The sequence below is a fragment of the Denticeps clupeoides genome, chromosome 16 (assembly GCF_900700375.1).
Source record: "Denticeps clupeoides chromosome 16, fDenClu1.1, whole genome shotgun sequence".
In the NCBI taxonomy this organism is placed as follows: domain Eukaryota; kingdom Metazoa; phylum Chordata; class Actinopteri; order Clupeiformes; family Denticipitidae; genus Denticeps; species Denticeps clupeoides.
Window position 1 is genome coordinate 20367293 of NC_041722.1, and position 13841 is coordinate 20381133.

At 49.6% G+C, this 13841-nt stretch overlaps 2 protein-coding genes and 1 non-coding gene across 3 annotated transcripts; 1 reads left to right on the forward strand and 2 right to left on the reverse strand.

Moving 5' to 3' along the window:
- The first annotated feature begins 50 nt into the window (after positions 1 to 50).
- On the forward strand, positions 51 to 123 carry trnat-cgu (transfer RNA threonine (anticodon CGU)). The gene has a single exon. It is a non-coding gene; the product is annotated as a tRNA-Thr (tRNA).
- A 122-nt stretch (positions 124 to 245) lies between these two features.
- Positions 246 to 4365, reverse strand: LOC114766197 (TM2 domain-containing protein 3-like). The gene is made up of 6 exons (XM_028956846.1): positions 4214 to 4365; positions 3154 to 3255; positions 2916 to 3076; positions 2649 to 2823; positions 2259 to 2334; positions 246 to 1040 (listed from the first exon to the last, which is right to left on the reverse strand). Exons 1-6 carry the CDS (start codon positions 4320 to 4322, stop codon positions 875 to 877), a joined length of 789 nt encoding a protein of 262 aa, XP_028812679.1. The 5' UTR covers positions 4323 to 4365; the 3' UTR covers positions 246 to 874.
- An 883-nt stretch (positions 4366 to 5248) lies between these two features.
- On the reverse strand, positions 5249 to 13280 carry LOC114765772 (threonine--tRNA ligase, cytoplasmic-like). The gene is made up of 19 exons (XM_028956185.1): positions 12951 to 13280; positions 11658 to 11732; positions 11396 to 11583; positions 11187 to 11313; positions 10983 to 11107; positions 10781 to 10898; positions 10630 to 10694; positions 10489 to 10567; positions 10176 to 10322; positions 9446 to 9544; positions 7942 to 8108; positions 7497 to 7659; positions 7278 to 7415; positions 7110 to 7187; positions 6904 to 7004; positions 6675 to 6779; positions 6526 to 6598; positions 5988 to 6102; positions 5249 to 5849 (listed from the first exon to the last, which is right to left on the reverse strand). Exons 1-19 carry the CDS (start codon positions 13242 to 13244, stop codon positions 5701 to 5703), a joined length of 2406 nt encoding a protein of 801 aa, XP_028812018.1. The 5' UTR covers positions 13245 to 13280; the 3' UTR covers positions 5249 to 5700.
- Positions 13281 to 13841: the final 561 nt, after the last annotated feature.

Here is a 13841-nt window from a genome sequence, read left to right on the forward strand (position 1 = left end):
AAACAGAAGTTAACCATCGTCAAGTCCGCATTAACATCCTGAACATCCTAGGCTTCATAGCTCAGTGGCAGGAGCACTGGTCTCGTAAACCAGGGGTCGTGAGTTTGAACCTCACTGAAGCCTTCAAATACTTTTGGGGGCAGTGGTGGCCTAGCGATTAAGGAAGTGGCCCCGTAATCAGAAGGTTGCCGGTTCAAATCCCGATCCGCCAAGATGCCACTGAGCAAAGCACCGTCCCCACACACTGCTCCCCGGGCGCCTGTCATGGTACCCACTGCTCACTCAGGGTGATGGGTTGAATGCAGAGGATAAATTTCACTGTGTGGACCATGTGCTGTGCATCACATGTGACAATCACTACACTTTACTTGAACGTAACCTTTACCGACCTGTCTGGGGACAAGGCATAAAGAAATATCTGCCGGGTGACTTCTTAATTACATGAGATGTGTGTGTGTGTGTGTGTGTACATATTTAATAAAGTTAAATAAACCATTAACATCTCTCTTCAGTTTCATTTTACAGCGTCACTCCACCCATATTCACTTTTGACCCTAAAAGTGACCCTTAAAGTCCAGAAGTGCAAAAACAAAACAAAAAAAAACCACAGTGGCCCCATAACTTGGCGCCATCTGTAAAGCCCCACCCCCCACGAACACGGCGTGTGCGCGTCACGCAGGCTGTAGCCTGGATACGGGCGAGCGTGCCCAACGTGACACGTGTAGGCCGGGGACGAGCGGAGCCCTCCCCGGTGGCAGATGGGACAGGAGTCTGTTGCAGCGAGAGCTTGGCCGGCCGGGCACGTGTTAATGGGGCTGAGTCGTGGAAGGCGGGAGAGCCACCGCGCCCCCCCGCCGGCGCCGCCCACCAGCCCTCAGATGTACAGCGAGCCGTCGGCCGGCCCCACGTAGCCCACTCCAATCAGCAGCACATCGATGAGGGTCCAGATGCCCAGACCCCCGAAGCTGAACAGCTTGCCCAGGCCCTCGCGCCATTGGCCAAGGTAGAAGCGGTCGGCGCCAAATCCACCCAGCGTGATGCTACAGGAGAAGAAGGAAAAAAAAAAAAAACCACATGGTCATGAGGGGTTAACAGACACTCACTCTGATTAAGAAGTAAACCAGCAGGGGGGGGGGTTGGAGAAACGTGGATGGTTGGACATGGATTTGAACAGACCAACGGTAGCCATTCACAACGGTAAATAAATCATAATCATTTACATTTACCAGACGCCCTTATCCAGAACAACTTACAACCAGTAGTTACAGGGACAGTCCCCCCTGGAGACACTCAGGGGGGACACAGTGGGGCTCGAACCCGGGACTCTGTGGTCTTATATTTACATTTACAGCATTTACCAGACGCCCTTATCCAGAACAACTTACAACCAGTAGTTACAGGGACAGTCCCCCCTGGAGACACTAAGGGGGGACACAGTGGTAGTAAGTGGGGCTCGAACCCGGGACTCTGTGGTCTTATATTTACATTTACAGCATTTACCAGACGCCCTTATCCAGAACAACTTACAACCAGTAGTTACAGGGACAGTCCACCCTGGAGACACTCAGGGGGGACACAGTGGTAGTAAGTGGGGCTCGAACCCGGGACTCTGTGGTCTTATATTTACATTTACAGCATTTACCAGACGCCCTTATCCAGAGCGACTTACAACTAGTAGACCAATACACATCGCGATGCAGACGTGGACTACTCTATATCGATTACATCATAATGACGTTGCTTGGTTCATTTTTTTCTTGATCCGGAGTTTCAGTCCACGTTCAGCCCGCGGTCACCTGACGCCACGGACGCCTGAACCAGCCGCTTTGGTGCCGTATGTGGAGTCAGGTTGTAGAATCTCGCGCCGCTGCTGGGGTTTCCATCACGCTCTCTATTTATCTGCTACGCCTGGGTAAGGGTCGGTCACCGCTTGTACTTGAGACGGGGACATTAAACGAACCGAAAGTATAAAAGGAAATAATAAAGGAGGCAGCAAGACAGCATACTGACGTGTGTATTTAAAGGAGAACTACCGTATATACGAAGGTTACAAGGTGAGTGCGGACTGAACATAGACATAGTAGAAAATAAAAGTGTCCAATAAATGGGACCTTAACTCTTTTTAAAAGATCATGTGACCGTGTAGAGGACGCATCGTGATATCGAGGTGCTGATAATCGGAATCGAATCGTGAGCCCAGCGAAGGTTCACACTCACCAGCAAATATATGGAGGTTATGCTGTGTGATGGACTCCTACCTGAGGGCCAGCGCCGTGGACCACTTATACCCTCCTGTCCAGTTGCAGAACAGCCGCTTCTGGAATTTCCTTCTCCCTGAGGAACAAATGAAAAGTGAAAGTGAGGTGACTTGTCATTGCGATACACTGCAGCGCAGCACAGCACACAATGAAACGTGTCCTCTGTATTTAACCATCACCCCTGGTGACAGTGGGCACCTTGACGGGCGCCTGGGGAGCAGTGTGTGGGGACGGTGCTTTGCTCAGGGATTCGAACCGGCAGCCTTCTGATTACGGGGCCGCTTCCTTCACCGCTGGGCCCCCACTGCCCGTTCCACATCTTCATCATCATTAATACATACGAAATAAACCCTGGTGTCATTTGTAATAAAGACCCAAAAATGACAATACCCAAGCAGTGCACGTGTTCCAGGACTTCGCAGGTGGCATTGTAGCGTCTGCGTGGACAGGCCACAGTCTTACACTGAAAGGACTTCTCGCAGCGGTAGAGGGACAGGTCCAGCTGCCAGCAGAACTGGCAAGTCATGGTCAGATTGAAGCTGCCCAGCGGCGCGCCGGATTCCCCCTGGGAGACAGAGGATGAGAAGATCGTGGAGGTCACGTTCCCACAACGCTGCTTACACGAGCACATGTGAGAACGACCCCGGCAGAACCTACAGTGCAGTGCACGCCCCGTTTGGGCTGGCATGAGAACTCTGCTGGTTTTCCGTAGGTGCAGTTGTGATGGAGGTCGCAGGTCATGCAGTCAACGGGCAGTCGGTCACAACGGCCTCCGCTGGGACATTTGGACAGGTCACTGTCCGCTTTAGTCGGAGCGGCTGGATCAAAGACAGACACACGAATGAGACGGAATTCTCTGAGCAGCCGGACGTCTGCTTCCGACCGAATCTCTCACCAGAGGGTGAAGCAGGCACCATGGGGCTGGTGATGACGGGGCTGTACTGCTCGTCTCGGTTGTAGGGCGGCTGGCTGACCCGTGCGGTCGAGCTCAGGTACCCTGCAGCAGGCAAACGGAACCGGCGAGAAAGAAGACATAAAACAAAGTGTATTATAATGTTTATCATATTCTGGCCCGCTGGTAAATAATTCAACTACATGTACAGTACAGGCCAAAGGTTTGGACGCCTTCTCATTCAACGCGTTTTCTTTATCTTCATGACCATTTACGTTGGTAGATTCTCACTGAAGGCACCAAAACTATGAATGAACACATGTGGAGTTCTGTACTTAACACAAAAAGGTGAAATAAGTGAAAACATGTTTTATATTCTAGTTTCTTTGCTCTGATTACTGCTTTGCACACTCTTGGCATTCTCTCGATGAGCTTCAAGAGGTCGTCACCTGAAATGCTTCTCCAACAGTCTTGAAGGAGTTCCCAGAGGTGTTTAGCACTTGTTGGTCCAGCTCACCCCAAACCATCTGGATGGGGTTCAGGTCCGGTGACTGTGGAGGTCAGGTCTCCACTTTTTGTTAAGTACAGAACTCCACATGTGTTCATTCATAGTTTTGATGGTCATGAAAATAAAGAAAACACGTTGAATGAGGAGGTGTCTCCAAACCACAGACCTGTACTGTATACTGTGCACAGTTTATTTGAGCTTGGCGCTGATCACAACCATTTCCCTCAGATAGGACAAAATAAAAGAACGGGTTCGGATTACGCGACGAGCCCACGTCCTTACAGTGAAATAAGGACGCTGCTGCCATCACTGGCCGACGTTAGCGTGCTAAGTCGTGGCCATCGTCCACAGGACGCGAGTTTTACTCCCAGAGCCTACTCAAGGTCGCCTGCCGCGGGTGTACGGGGGTGAGGTGACGATGCCCGGGAGGTTGTTTCCACGCAGGCGGGCGGAGGTCGGCGCGTTAGCCGGCTAGCCAGCACGTAGCCGGGCGGGAAACGGGCGTTTTTTTTTTATAACGGGCGACGCCGCCACGGAAAGGCTCCGTTTTCCTACCGTGCGCAGGCTGGACGAGCGGCTCGGCCAGCAGCAGGAGGAGCAGCCCGTGGGCTCTCATGACGGCGAGCCTCCGGGCGGCGCGGCGGAGGCTCCAGAGAGTAGCCATGACGGCGGCCCCGGCAGCAGCAGCAGCGCCCCCTGGCGTCGCCTTCACACACTGACGGACGCGGGTTCCGAAAACTGCGACGTTTATTCAAATTTGATAATTAACTGGGCGTATTACAGAATAAGTCGTTTTTTTTACACCATCCTGCAAGAAAAGCAAAGTGACAGACCCACAATTCACTTCGGCGATGTATGACGTCACCGCAGTGACGTCTTCCGCGCGTGCCAGTGTTGCAAGACGTACGATCAATAATTCAACAAATCCCACAATGTACGATAATTCTTGACCTCGTTTTTTTTTATGTTTTAAGTTATTTCATTCGCACGACAGGGTACAGATCTGGCTGTGTCTTTATTAAACTCGCGAATCGTTTAACATCGATCTGTTATCAAGCGCCGATAACACACAAACTACAGATCCCACAATGCAGCGCTTCAGCCGCCTCGCCGAACGCGATCCGTTCCGCAGGTAAACGTTGCATCAAACACTAAAATATGCGAGGCCCATGATGATATGTCTCAATGGAGCAGATTTTCAGAGCAACGTCAGAATGGAAATTTATTTTTTAAAAATTGTATAATTTTAAGGTGCTGGTACCATTCAGGATCCGGCGACACCGGCGTGTGACGTTGAAGGTGACAGTCAACTCTGTTACAGTTTTACATAATACAGCAAGCTTTAGTTTTAAGGATTGACCAGGATTAATTTTGATTAATTGATCATTTTTTTGCATTTCACATTAATAACCAAGGTCGTTATTCAATTCGAATGCAAGTAGGACCAAACTGTGGCAGTTTCACTGAGCTAAATTTCCCTGGAGGCCTGTCTCCACCAGGACACATACTGATCGCCCATTAGGGAAGATAATCGAGTTTAAGACGTGAAATATGTGCCCTCATTTAACACGCAGGAAAGAGAAACACACCAAACGTTCTTCTTATTTATTTCAGCGATCCAGCAACACAAGGAGACAAATTTCTGGTACAAATAAATACATTTCATTTTTCCCTAAGGTGTTCCATTTAAAACCCGATTTCTGCTTCCAACCACACAAAACGTTCCTTACAGACAGATATACTCTTTTATCCAGACTTACATGCAGGATCTTCTCTGAGAAACCTTCAAACTCTGTTCCCACTTTCAACAACCACAATGCCGGTCATTATGGCACTTTTCTAAAATTGAAGCGCTCAATCGGTCCTCCTGAATTGGGAAAGATTGGAGAAAAGATCTGACCTTGTTTCTCCCCGTACTGTTCATGGAATAAACGTATTTGACTTCTGTACCGTTTTACGTTTTGCGGTTTTAAACAATGATCGGCCCCCTTTGCGTTGTGTAACAGGCAAACTCGTTTAGCTTAAATAACGCCAGATCCCGATCAGAAAGCCTCCTCGGCGGTGCGGCAGCGGGACTGCTTCAGCAGGGTCAGCCGGGACAGAACCTCGTCCACCGTCAGCTCGCCGTGGACCTTGTTATCCCTCGTGCGAACGTTCACGCTGTTAGTCATCTTCTCCTTCTCGCCGACCACTGCAGAGAAGAGGAAAAGACACACACACACACAACAGCTTTCATGACACTCTCACACACCACAGCGGTGGCGAACAAAACAAGACGCCCGCAGCCCATCACACACACAGTCTCTGACTGGGCTCAGAATCCACCAACCTAAGATGAAATTGTATTGCGCCAGCTGAGCGTTGCGGATTTTCTTGTTCAGGAGGCAGCTGGAGTCGAGGTCGGCGTCTGCCATGAAGCCGGCCTCCACAAACTGCTTACACAGCTGAGGGCCGAGAGAAGCACAGGTCAGCAACTTGACACGGTCATTACGCGACATTACGCTTGACCACCAAAACAGCCCATAAGATCCTTTACAAGTTGAGCAAGCTGTGAGGCGGTGCATCCACGGTCCAGGCTTGTATCCCCAGCACGGCCCACAGATCCTTGACCACTGCAGAAGTGACATGCCATCTAGCCATCACAATTTGGCCATTTTGTCTGCTTCCAATGTGTCAAGGTTCAACATGTTCATTCACTTCATCATAATGTTTTGACTGATCAAAGGTGGCTTGGATTTCTGTCTTCGAGTTATAATAACCCGCGTAAATGTGCAGGGGTCATCGTTGTCGACGCCCCACAACCGTGTAGTCACGTTGGGACTGCTGAACGGGGGAAACCAGCAGGCACCTCTAATAAAATTCTATACCTTCTTGGCATATTCTTCAAGTGAGGGGTTCACCGGCACCAACATGACCTGACGTGGGGACAGCCAGAGCGGCCTGTTGGGGGAGAGAAGACGTTGAGAACCAGGCCACCAGACCACGGTCGGTGGTCTCCACTGCACCGACAGCTCACCATTTTCCAGCATAGTTCTCAGTCAGGATGGCGATCATCCTCTCCACCGAGCCCAAGATCGCCCGGTGGATGATGACGGGTCTTGCTTTGTCGTCACCGTCCTTCCTGCAAAACAGGCAAAGAGACGCGTGGCTTCCACCATCCAAACACTGCAGAGTTGTAACCTTTCAAGGCTGACGAGTTTCCATCCATATCTGTAAAAAGCATCAGAAGGTGCAGGATGACTCACCCCACAAAGGTCAGATTAAATCGGATGGGGAGCTGGAAGTCCAGCTGGATGGTGGCACACTGGTGGTAGCGGCCGATGGCGTCTTTGATCTGAATGTCAATCTGTTGGAGACATACGAAGATGTTTTTTTTTTGTTTTTTTATTTTTCCGCCGAAGATCTCATATCTGGCCATCGTGTCATATGATAAGAACATTCACAAGTTCACCTTCGGTCCGTAGAACGCTCCATCTCCTGGGTTCAGCTTCCATGGTTCACCAAACTCATTAAGGCTGTTCTCCAGTTGCTTAACATTTCAAAATAATAAGGATTTTTATGATGGGTCTCATCAAGAATATGGATACGAGTAGAGTTTTGAGTAAAGCCCAAACACCACCTTCTCAGCCTGGTCCCACACAGCAACATCTCCCAAGAACTTCTCAGGACGGGTGGAGAGATGCAGCTGGAAGGAGAAGCCGAAGACATCGTAGACACAGCGCAGGAACTCCAGACATCCCTTCATCTCAGACTCTATCTGCAGATGACAAAGAATCAGGAAAGAAAAAAAAAAAAAAAAAAATTCCATCCAACCAAGGCTGTGCAGAGGTGGAATCACCTGCTCCATAGTGCAGAAGATGTGAGCGTCATCCTGCTGAAAGCGCCGGACTCTCGTCAGTCCAGTCAAGGTGCCAGATAGTTCATTACGATGCAGAACTCCAAAATCCGCCAACCTCAGAGGCAGCTCACGCCAGGAACGAGGACGGTGGTTGAACATCAGACTGGGAAAATACCGTAAGAAGTGAGTCCAGGAAGCATCATACATACTTCCAGCCTGTTTGTGAAAGTAGACGTTCTCTTTTTTCAATTATTAATCATTATTAATGTGGCATGAGTCACAGAACAGATGAAACTTCTCCAGATTTGTGTTCAAGCTGGGAAAAGCAGGACAGATGCTTCAGATTTCCATCTGTCCAACGGCCAGAGCGTGGAGGTGCATCAAACAAGAAAAAGTGAACAAGTCCTCACACACCTCAGCGAAAAAAAGCAGCTGACCGACGTACCAGTGGCCGGGACAGTTCATGGGCTTCAGCGCAAAGATGTCCTGCTCCACGGCGAAGGAGAACATGTTCTCGCTGTAGTGCTGCCAGTGGCCGGACGTCTCCCACAGCTTGCTGTTGTAGATGTTGGGTGAGGCCACCTCCTGGAATCCTCTCCGGTTGTACTCCTCCTGTGGCATGGCGTGGAGAATATATACTGAGGACCTGCTCTGACCCAGTGGTTCCCAACCTTTTTATTTGAAGCCCCTCTGCCTGTGTCAAAGACAAGCCAGGACCCCCCCGACCCAAACTTCTTCCCTCATATACATGTTAAAAGAACAAAATGATTCATTACTAACTTTTATTTGCAAAAGGCAGTTGTAGGTCTTTGTTCTTAATATCCTGGTTTTACCCTGCAGGCTATCTAGAGTCTATATCGGAGCTGTAATTGTCCCTAAAATGTTCTGGCCGCCCTGACTTATTTAAATAAATGTCAGGCGCACGGTCAGTGTTTTTACTGGACAATTTCAATATAGCCATGACCCTGGGAGCTCTTGAAAAAGGACGTTTGCGGGTTAAAACTTTTTTTTTTTTCCCTCAATTTCAGCATCATTCGCAATAATTAAAAGGAATCACCTGACAACAGTAGCTGAGAATCGCAAATCGAATGAACATTTCATTAAAAAAAGGTTTAATAAAGCAAATTTACAAGCATGGAAAAGGAAAAGGATGGGTACTATAGAGCAAAAGTTCGCGTTTGCTGACTGAGCAGAGACGAAACGGAGTACGAACCCGACTCGACCCGGGCTCCAGTCTATATATCATACAGCATTAGACAGAGTTCTGATGATCCTTTTGGGAGTGTTACTGTTTATACAGTACAATGTGTTTTCTTTATCCTCATGTCCATTTACGTTGGTGGTATTTACTAGGGTGGTAGTAGCCTAGTGGGTAACACGCTCGCCTATGAACCAGAAGACCAAGGTTCAAATCCCGCTTACTACCATTGTGTCCCTGAGCAAGACACTTAACCCTAAATTGCTCCAGGGGGGGACTGTCCCCTGTAACTACTGATTGTAAGTCGCTCTGGATAAGGGCGTCTGATAAATGCCATAAATGTAAATGTAAAAATGTCATAAATGATTCTCATTGAAGGAGTCTTGAAGGAGTTCCCAGAGGTGTTTAGCACTTGTTGGTCCAGCTCACCCCAAACCATCTGGATTGGGTTCAGGTCCGGTGACTGTGGAGGTCAGGTCTCCACTTTTTGTTAAGTACAGAACTCCACATGTGTTCATTCACACATTTTGAGTTTTGATGCCTTCAGTGAGAATCTAGCAATGTAAATGGTCATGAAGATAAAGAAAACACATTGACTGAGAAGGTGTGTACAAGTATGAATTTGGGAACCACTGCTGTAATGTATGTGGCATCTTAGTTTTTTTTTTTTTAAGTGGCACAATGGACCACTTTTTCTACAAGGTTTAAAATTGTAGGTTGGTAAAAGGTACGAGGAAACGAGCGCTGGTACCCTGATGAACTCGGCCAGGGTGTTGTACAGATAAGCCCCTCGTGGGAGGAAGAAGCAGCTGCCCGGGCTGAGATCGTGGAAGAAGAACAGCTCCTGTTCCTGTCATCAGAGAGAGAGAGCGGATGAGACGGTCAGGAGAGACTCGGCGGGGGACCCGAGCGGACACATGGAGGGAAATCTGTTCACGAGTTAATTGCAAACTGTTCCTGCACCGTTTCTACCGCAACAGCCCTCTACTCGTTAGAAAGGCAACAAGACTTCAGTTTCCTGACATTTTATAACCAAGTGATGCAAAGAACACTCAATTAAACAGAATGGTGCACGCTCAGCCGATCATAATTTGAACAATTGTTGGATTTAAAAGCATCAAGCTGCATAATAAGCCCTTCACGCGGTGATGCTCGAGACATCGGTACGTTTCGGGCGTGGTGGTTTATAGGGGACCAAGAATCCAAAAGAACTTTTCATCTAATGTTAAATATAGGTGGTTCTACTACACAAGTTTTCAGCATTAATGTGAAATCATATTGCATCAACATACATAACGCAGGTGACAGTCCCAAACCCAGGGACATGGGGTAGGATGGGTCAGGAACCAGAAGAGCATAAAGGCCCAGGCTCAAGTCCCCCTTCTACCATCATGTCCCTGAGAAAGACACATCTCTAGGGGGACTAGTGTCACTACTGGCAAGTGACGAACGGAAGCTTCATCAGGTCACGGTTTCCGTACTTTGCCGATCTTGCGGTGGTCCCTGTTCCTCGCCTCCTCCTGGAAGCGCTCCCACTCCTTCAGCAGTTTGGAGTCGGGGAAGGAGACGCCATAGATGCGCTGCAGGGTCTCCATGTCAGAGCGGCCTTCCCAGTAGGTGGACGAATTCTAAAAACAGACTCTGGTGACGTTGCCGCGTCACGACATTCTTTCTGCTGATTTTCACACAACATGCAAAGCGAACGAGGAGAATATCTCGTATCTGGTTCTCTACCGCACTTCAGCGTGTGAAGCTTCGCTCGTCCTCCAGCCCCTTCTGACCCGTGCTGCTCACCTTGTAGATCTTCAAGGCTTTGATCTTCCCCGTGTGTCGAACATGCGGTCCTCGGCACAGATCGATCAGCGGACCACATCTGGAAGCATGCATGGGCGTCAGCCGGAGACTCTTCAGAAGAGCGAAGGGGCGTCATCTTACCTGTAAATGGTGGTGGTGGGTGTGGTAACCTTCTCGTTCAGAATGCGACACTTGAACTTGTTGTACTGGAGGAGAAATATAATCCTGCGGTGATCTACATGGAATTCTGGGAGCTACGCTGGCAGGGGGAGATGAGAAGTTCTGCAAATACCTTGAACATCTGCAACAGGGTTTCTTTGCTGACCTCCAGACGCTCAAATGGCTGCTTGTCCTTCACCACAGCTTTGCAGATGGACTCCAGGTCTGCAAACTCGTTACTTGATACTCCCCTAATGATTGAACCAATTTCAGAAGATGTAAAATGTTAGTCTTCTACAACATGGTCTTGATTTCGAGGTTTGTGTCTCTCTTACTTCTGGCCATCCAAGAACATGTCGTAGTAGAAACCATTTTCTATTGGCGGTCCATAGCACAGGCAGCCTCCATAGAAGCGCTCCATCGCCTCGCCCAGGATGTGGGCACTGGAATGCCAGTAGACCTGCCGAGGACAGAGTTCCAGCGTGAACCTGGGTCAAGAGCCGAGCCGAGCAGACGGGGCTACAGGAAGACCCGCTCACAGCCTGGGCGTCGTCGTCGTCGTCAAAGCGCAGCAGCTCCAGCGCGCAGTCCTTCTCCAGCGGCCTGTCCAGGTCCCACAGCTCCCCGCTCACGCGGGAAATCACCGCGCTGTCAGCTAGGCCCTGACTGACCGACACACCAACCACCAACGGCCATTTACAAACACGTCGGGCCGCGCCCGGGACCGTGGCGAGATTCCGGCGTTTACCTGATCCCACGTGCTATCTGGTAGGGACTGGTCACCCAGGCCTGGGCCTCCACCTTCCGGCCATCCGGCAGCACCACGCTGATGGGATGGGTCTCGGCGGCTCGTCTGGCCAGCAGGGCGTCGCTCTCTGCTTTCAGCTGGTCATAGAGGGTCAGCCTCTCGGCGATGTAGGCTGGCCACGGGTCCAGCTGGTCAAGCAGAAAGCCCCGTTACTGGGGACAGGATTTCTGTCCACGTTACGATCCACTTTAGTGACACTCACCTCTCCGGCTCCCCGATTTCCACCGGCTTTCTCCTTCTTGTTCTCGCCGGGTTTCTTGGACTCTGGCGCAACAGACTGCATGAAATGAAGAGACACCGTACAACCGCATGATCCAGATTCACTTTTTAAACCAGTATTATTTGTGTGTTCTACCTTTGTGAACTATTTGTGAACTACTATGGGGGTGGTAGTAGCCTAGCGGGTAACACACTCGCCTATGAACCAGAAGACCCGGGTTCAAACCCCACTTACTACCATCGTGTCCCTGAGCAAGACACTTAACCCTGAGTTGCTCCAGGGGGGGGACTTACTGATTGTAAGTCGCTCTGGATAAGGGCGTCTGGTAAATGCTGTAAATGTAAATGTATTTCATTCTTAGTTTCACTACTCAAACTTTTGACCAGTCATCTTGCATATAAAATGTCTGAGGACCTTAGTTCTCAAACTGTGGGCCTCTCTAGGGAAAAATATAAAACAATAAGGAAAAAAAAAAAAAGATTAAGTGTCCTTAATCATAGAATCACAGAAATGATCTGATAAAGAAAAGTTCATTTCCTCACTTGCTGTGTGTTTTAATGCACTACAGCATTATAGTTGGGAGTGTTTCAACGCAGCAAATTAGTTTCCTTGTGACTCTACAAACGTGGCAGTGGTGGCCTAGCGGTTGTGGAAGTGGCCCCGTAATCAGGTTGCCGGTTCGAATCCCGGTCCACCACGTCCCCACACACTGCTCCCCGGGCACCTGTCATGGCTGCTCACTGCTCACCAAGGGTGATCGTTAAAAGCAGAGGACACATTTCATTGTGTGTACCGTGGGCTGTGCTGCAGTGTACAACAATGACAATCTCTTCACTTTCACGTCATATTAGACCCTGGGACACATATTGTACACCATGACACATTTTGGTCTTCTCCACCTCCACAACTATATGCCTCTTTCTCTTATTGAACAATCACCAGCCCTGCACTGACACCACTTGCAGTCTCACTCTACCCTGGAAGGGGGTCCCTCTCTGTTTCACTCCTTCCCAACGCTTCTTCCTTTCTTTTTTTCTCTCTTCTAGAGCTTATTTTGTGTGGAGTTTTTCCTTGTGTGCAGAAGGGTCAGGTGTGGGGGGGTCTCAGCTGTAGGGCCTGTCAAAGCCCATTGAGACGTACTGTATGTGATATTGGGCTATATAAGAAATAAATGTTGTTATTATTAGCTGCTATTGACCGGTGACGGGAAGCTGCAGTTCTCTCGGCAGCCAGGAGGTGTCAGTATCGTGTCTTCGGCGAGCGCGTTAATTCTACCTTCTTATTCTGGGGAGCGTCGCCCTCCTGGTTGTCATGTTCGGCGTTCGGAGCGCCTGCCCGGCCGCTGTCCTCCGGCTCCGCCTGGGCCTGGAGCCCCCGGCGCAGGTGGATCAGCCGGTATTTCAGCTTCTCGTTCTCGCCGCGCAGGCTCTCCAGCTCCGGCCTGCCGGCCAGCGAGCACAGCGTGTCCCGGTCCCCGCAGATCCCGTCCCGCAGGCGCCGGATCTCTTCACCCAGCACCGCGATCTGCTCCTCCTGCGCAGCCAGACGCGCCGCCATGCGTTCCGCCATCTTTAAATCCCGGCGGCGGGGTCACAGCGACACCCCGCGGACATAGAAACATATAACATGTCGCAGAGTTTTATAGTGACTATAGCGTCATACATGGTGGCACTAACACGGGGATTAGTATACACAGATATTACACAGTGGGACGAAATGTGTCCTCCTGGACCAGGGTGGGCTGGTAGTAGCCTAGCGGGTAACACACTCGCCTATGAACCAGAAGACCCAGGTTCAAACCCCACTTACTACCATCGTGTCCCTGAGCAAGACACTTATCCCTGAGTGTCTCCAGGGGGGGGGACTGTCCCTCTCACTACTGATTGTAAGTCGCTCTGGATAAGGGCATCTGGTAAATGCTGTAAATGTAAAATGTAAATGGACCATAGGTGCAATATCATACAAAATCAAAAATGTACTTATAAATATTTAAGTTTGCAAATACAAAAAATACAAATGAACTATCCACGTCTGCTTCACGCAGACTCTCCGCTGGTGTCCCTCAGGGCTCAGTACTCGGTCCCCTCCTGTTCTCCCTCAAAACAAAATGTCCAACTGACATTTCATCTTGGATGGCAGCTGCAACTGCAATATAATTTACATTTA

Excerpts from the sequence above, each read along its gene's own strand:
- LOC114766197 (XM_028956846.1), bottom strand. The coding sequence starts at position 4,322 with ATGGCTACTCTCTGGAGCCTCCGCCGCGCCGCCCGGAGGCTCGCCGTC. Across the intron at positions 3,077-3,153 it reads GGTGCCTGCTTCACCCTCTG|CCGCTCCGACTAAAGCGGAC; the intron begins GTGAGAGATTCG and ends TCTTTGATCCAG. Across the intron at positions 2,335-2,648 it reads GGAACACGTGCACTGCTTGG|GGAGAAGGAAATTCCAGAAG; the intron begins GTATTGTCATTT and ends TTTGTTCCTCAG.
- LOC114765772 (XM_028956185.1), bottom strand. The coding sequence starts at position 13,244 with ATGGCGGAACGCATGGCGGCGCGTCTGGCTGCGCAGGAGGAGCAGATC. Across the intron at positions 7,416-7,496 it reads TCTTCTGCACTATGGAGCAG|ATAGAGTCTGAGATGAAGGG; the intron begins GTGATTCCACCT and ends TGTCATCTGCAG. Across the intron at positions 6,599-6,674 it reads GAGAACTATGCTGGAAAATG|GCCGCTCTGGCTGTCCCCAC; the intron begins GTGAGCTGTCGG and ends CTCCCCCAACAG.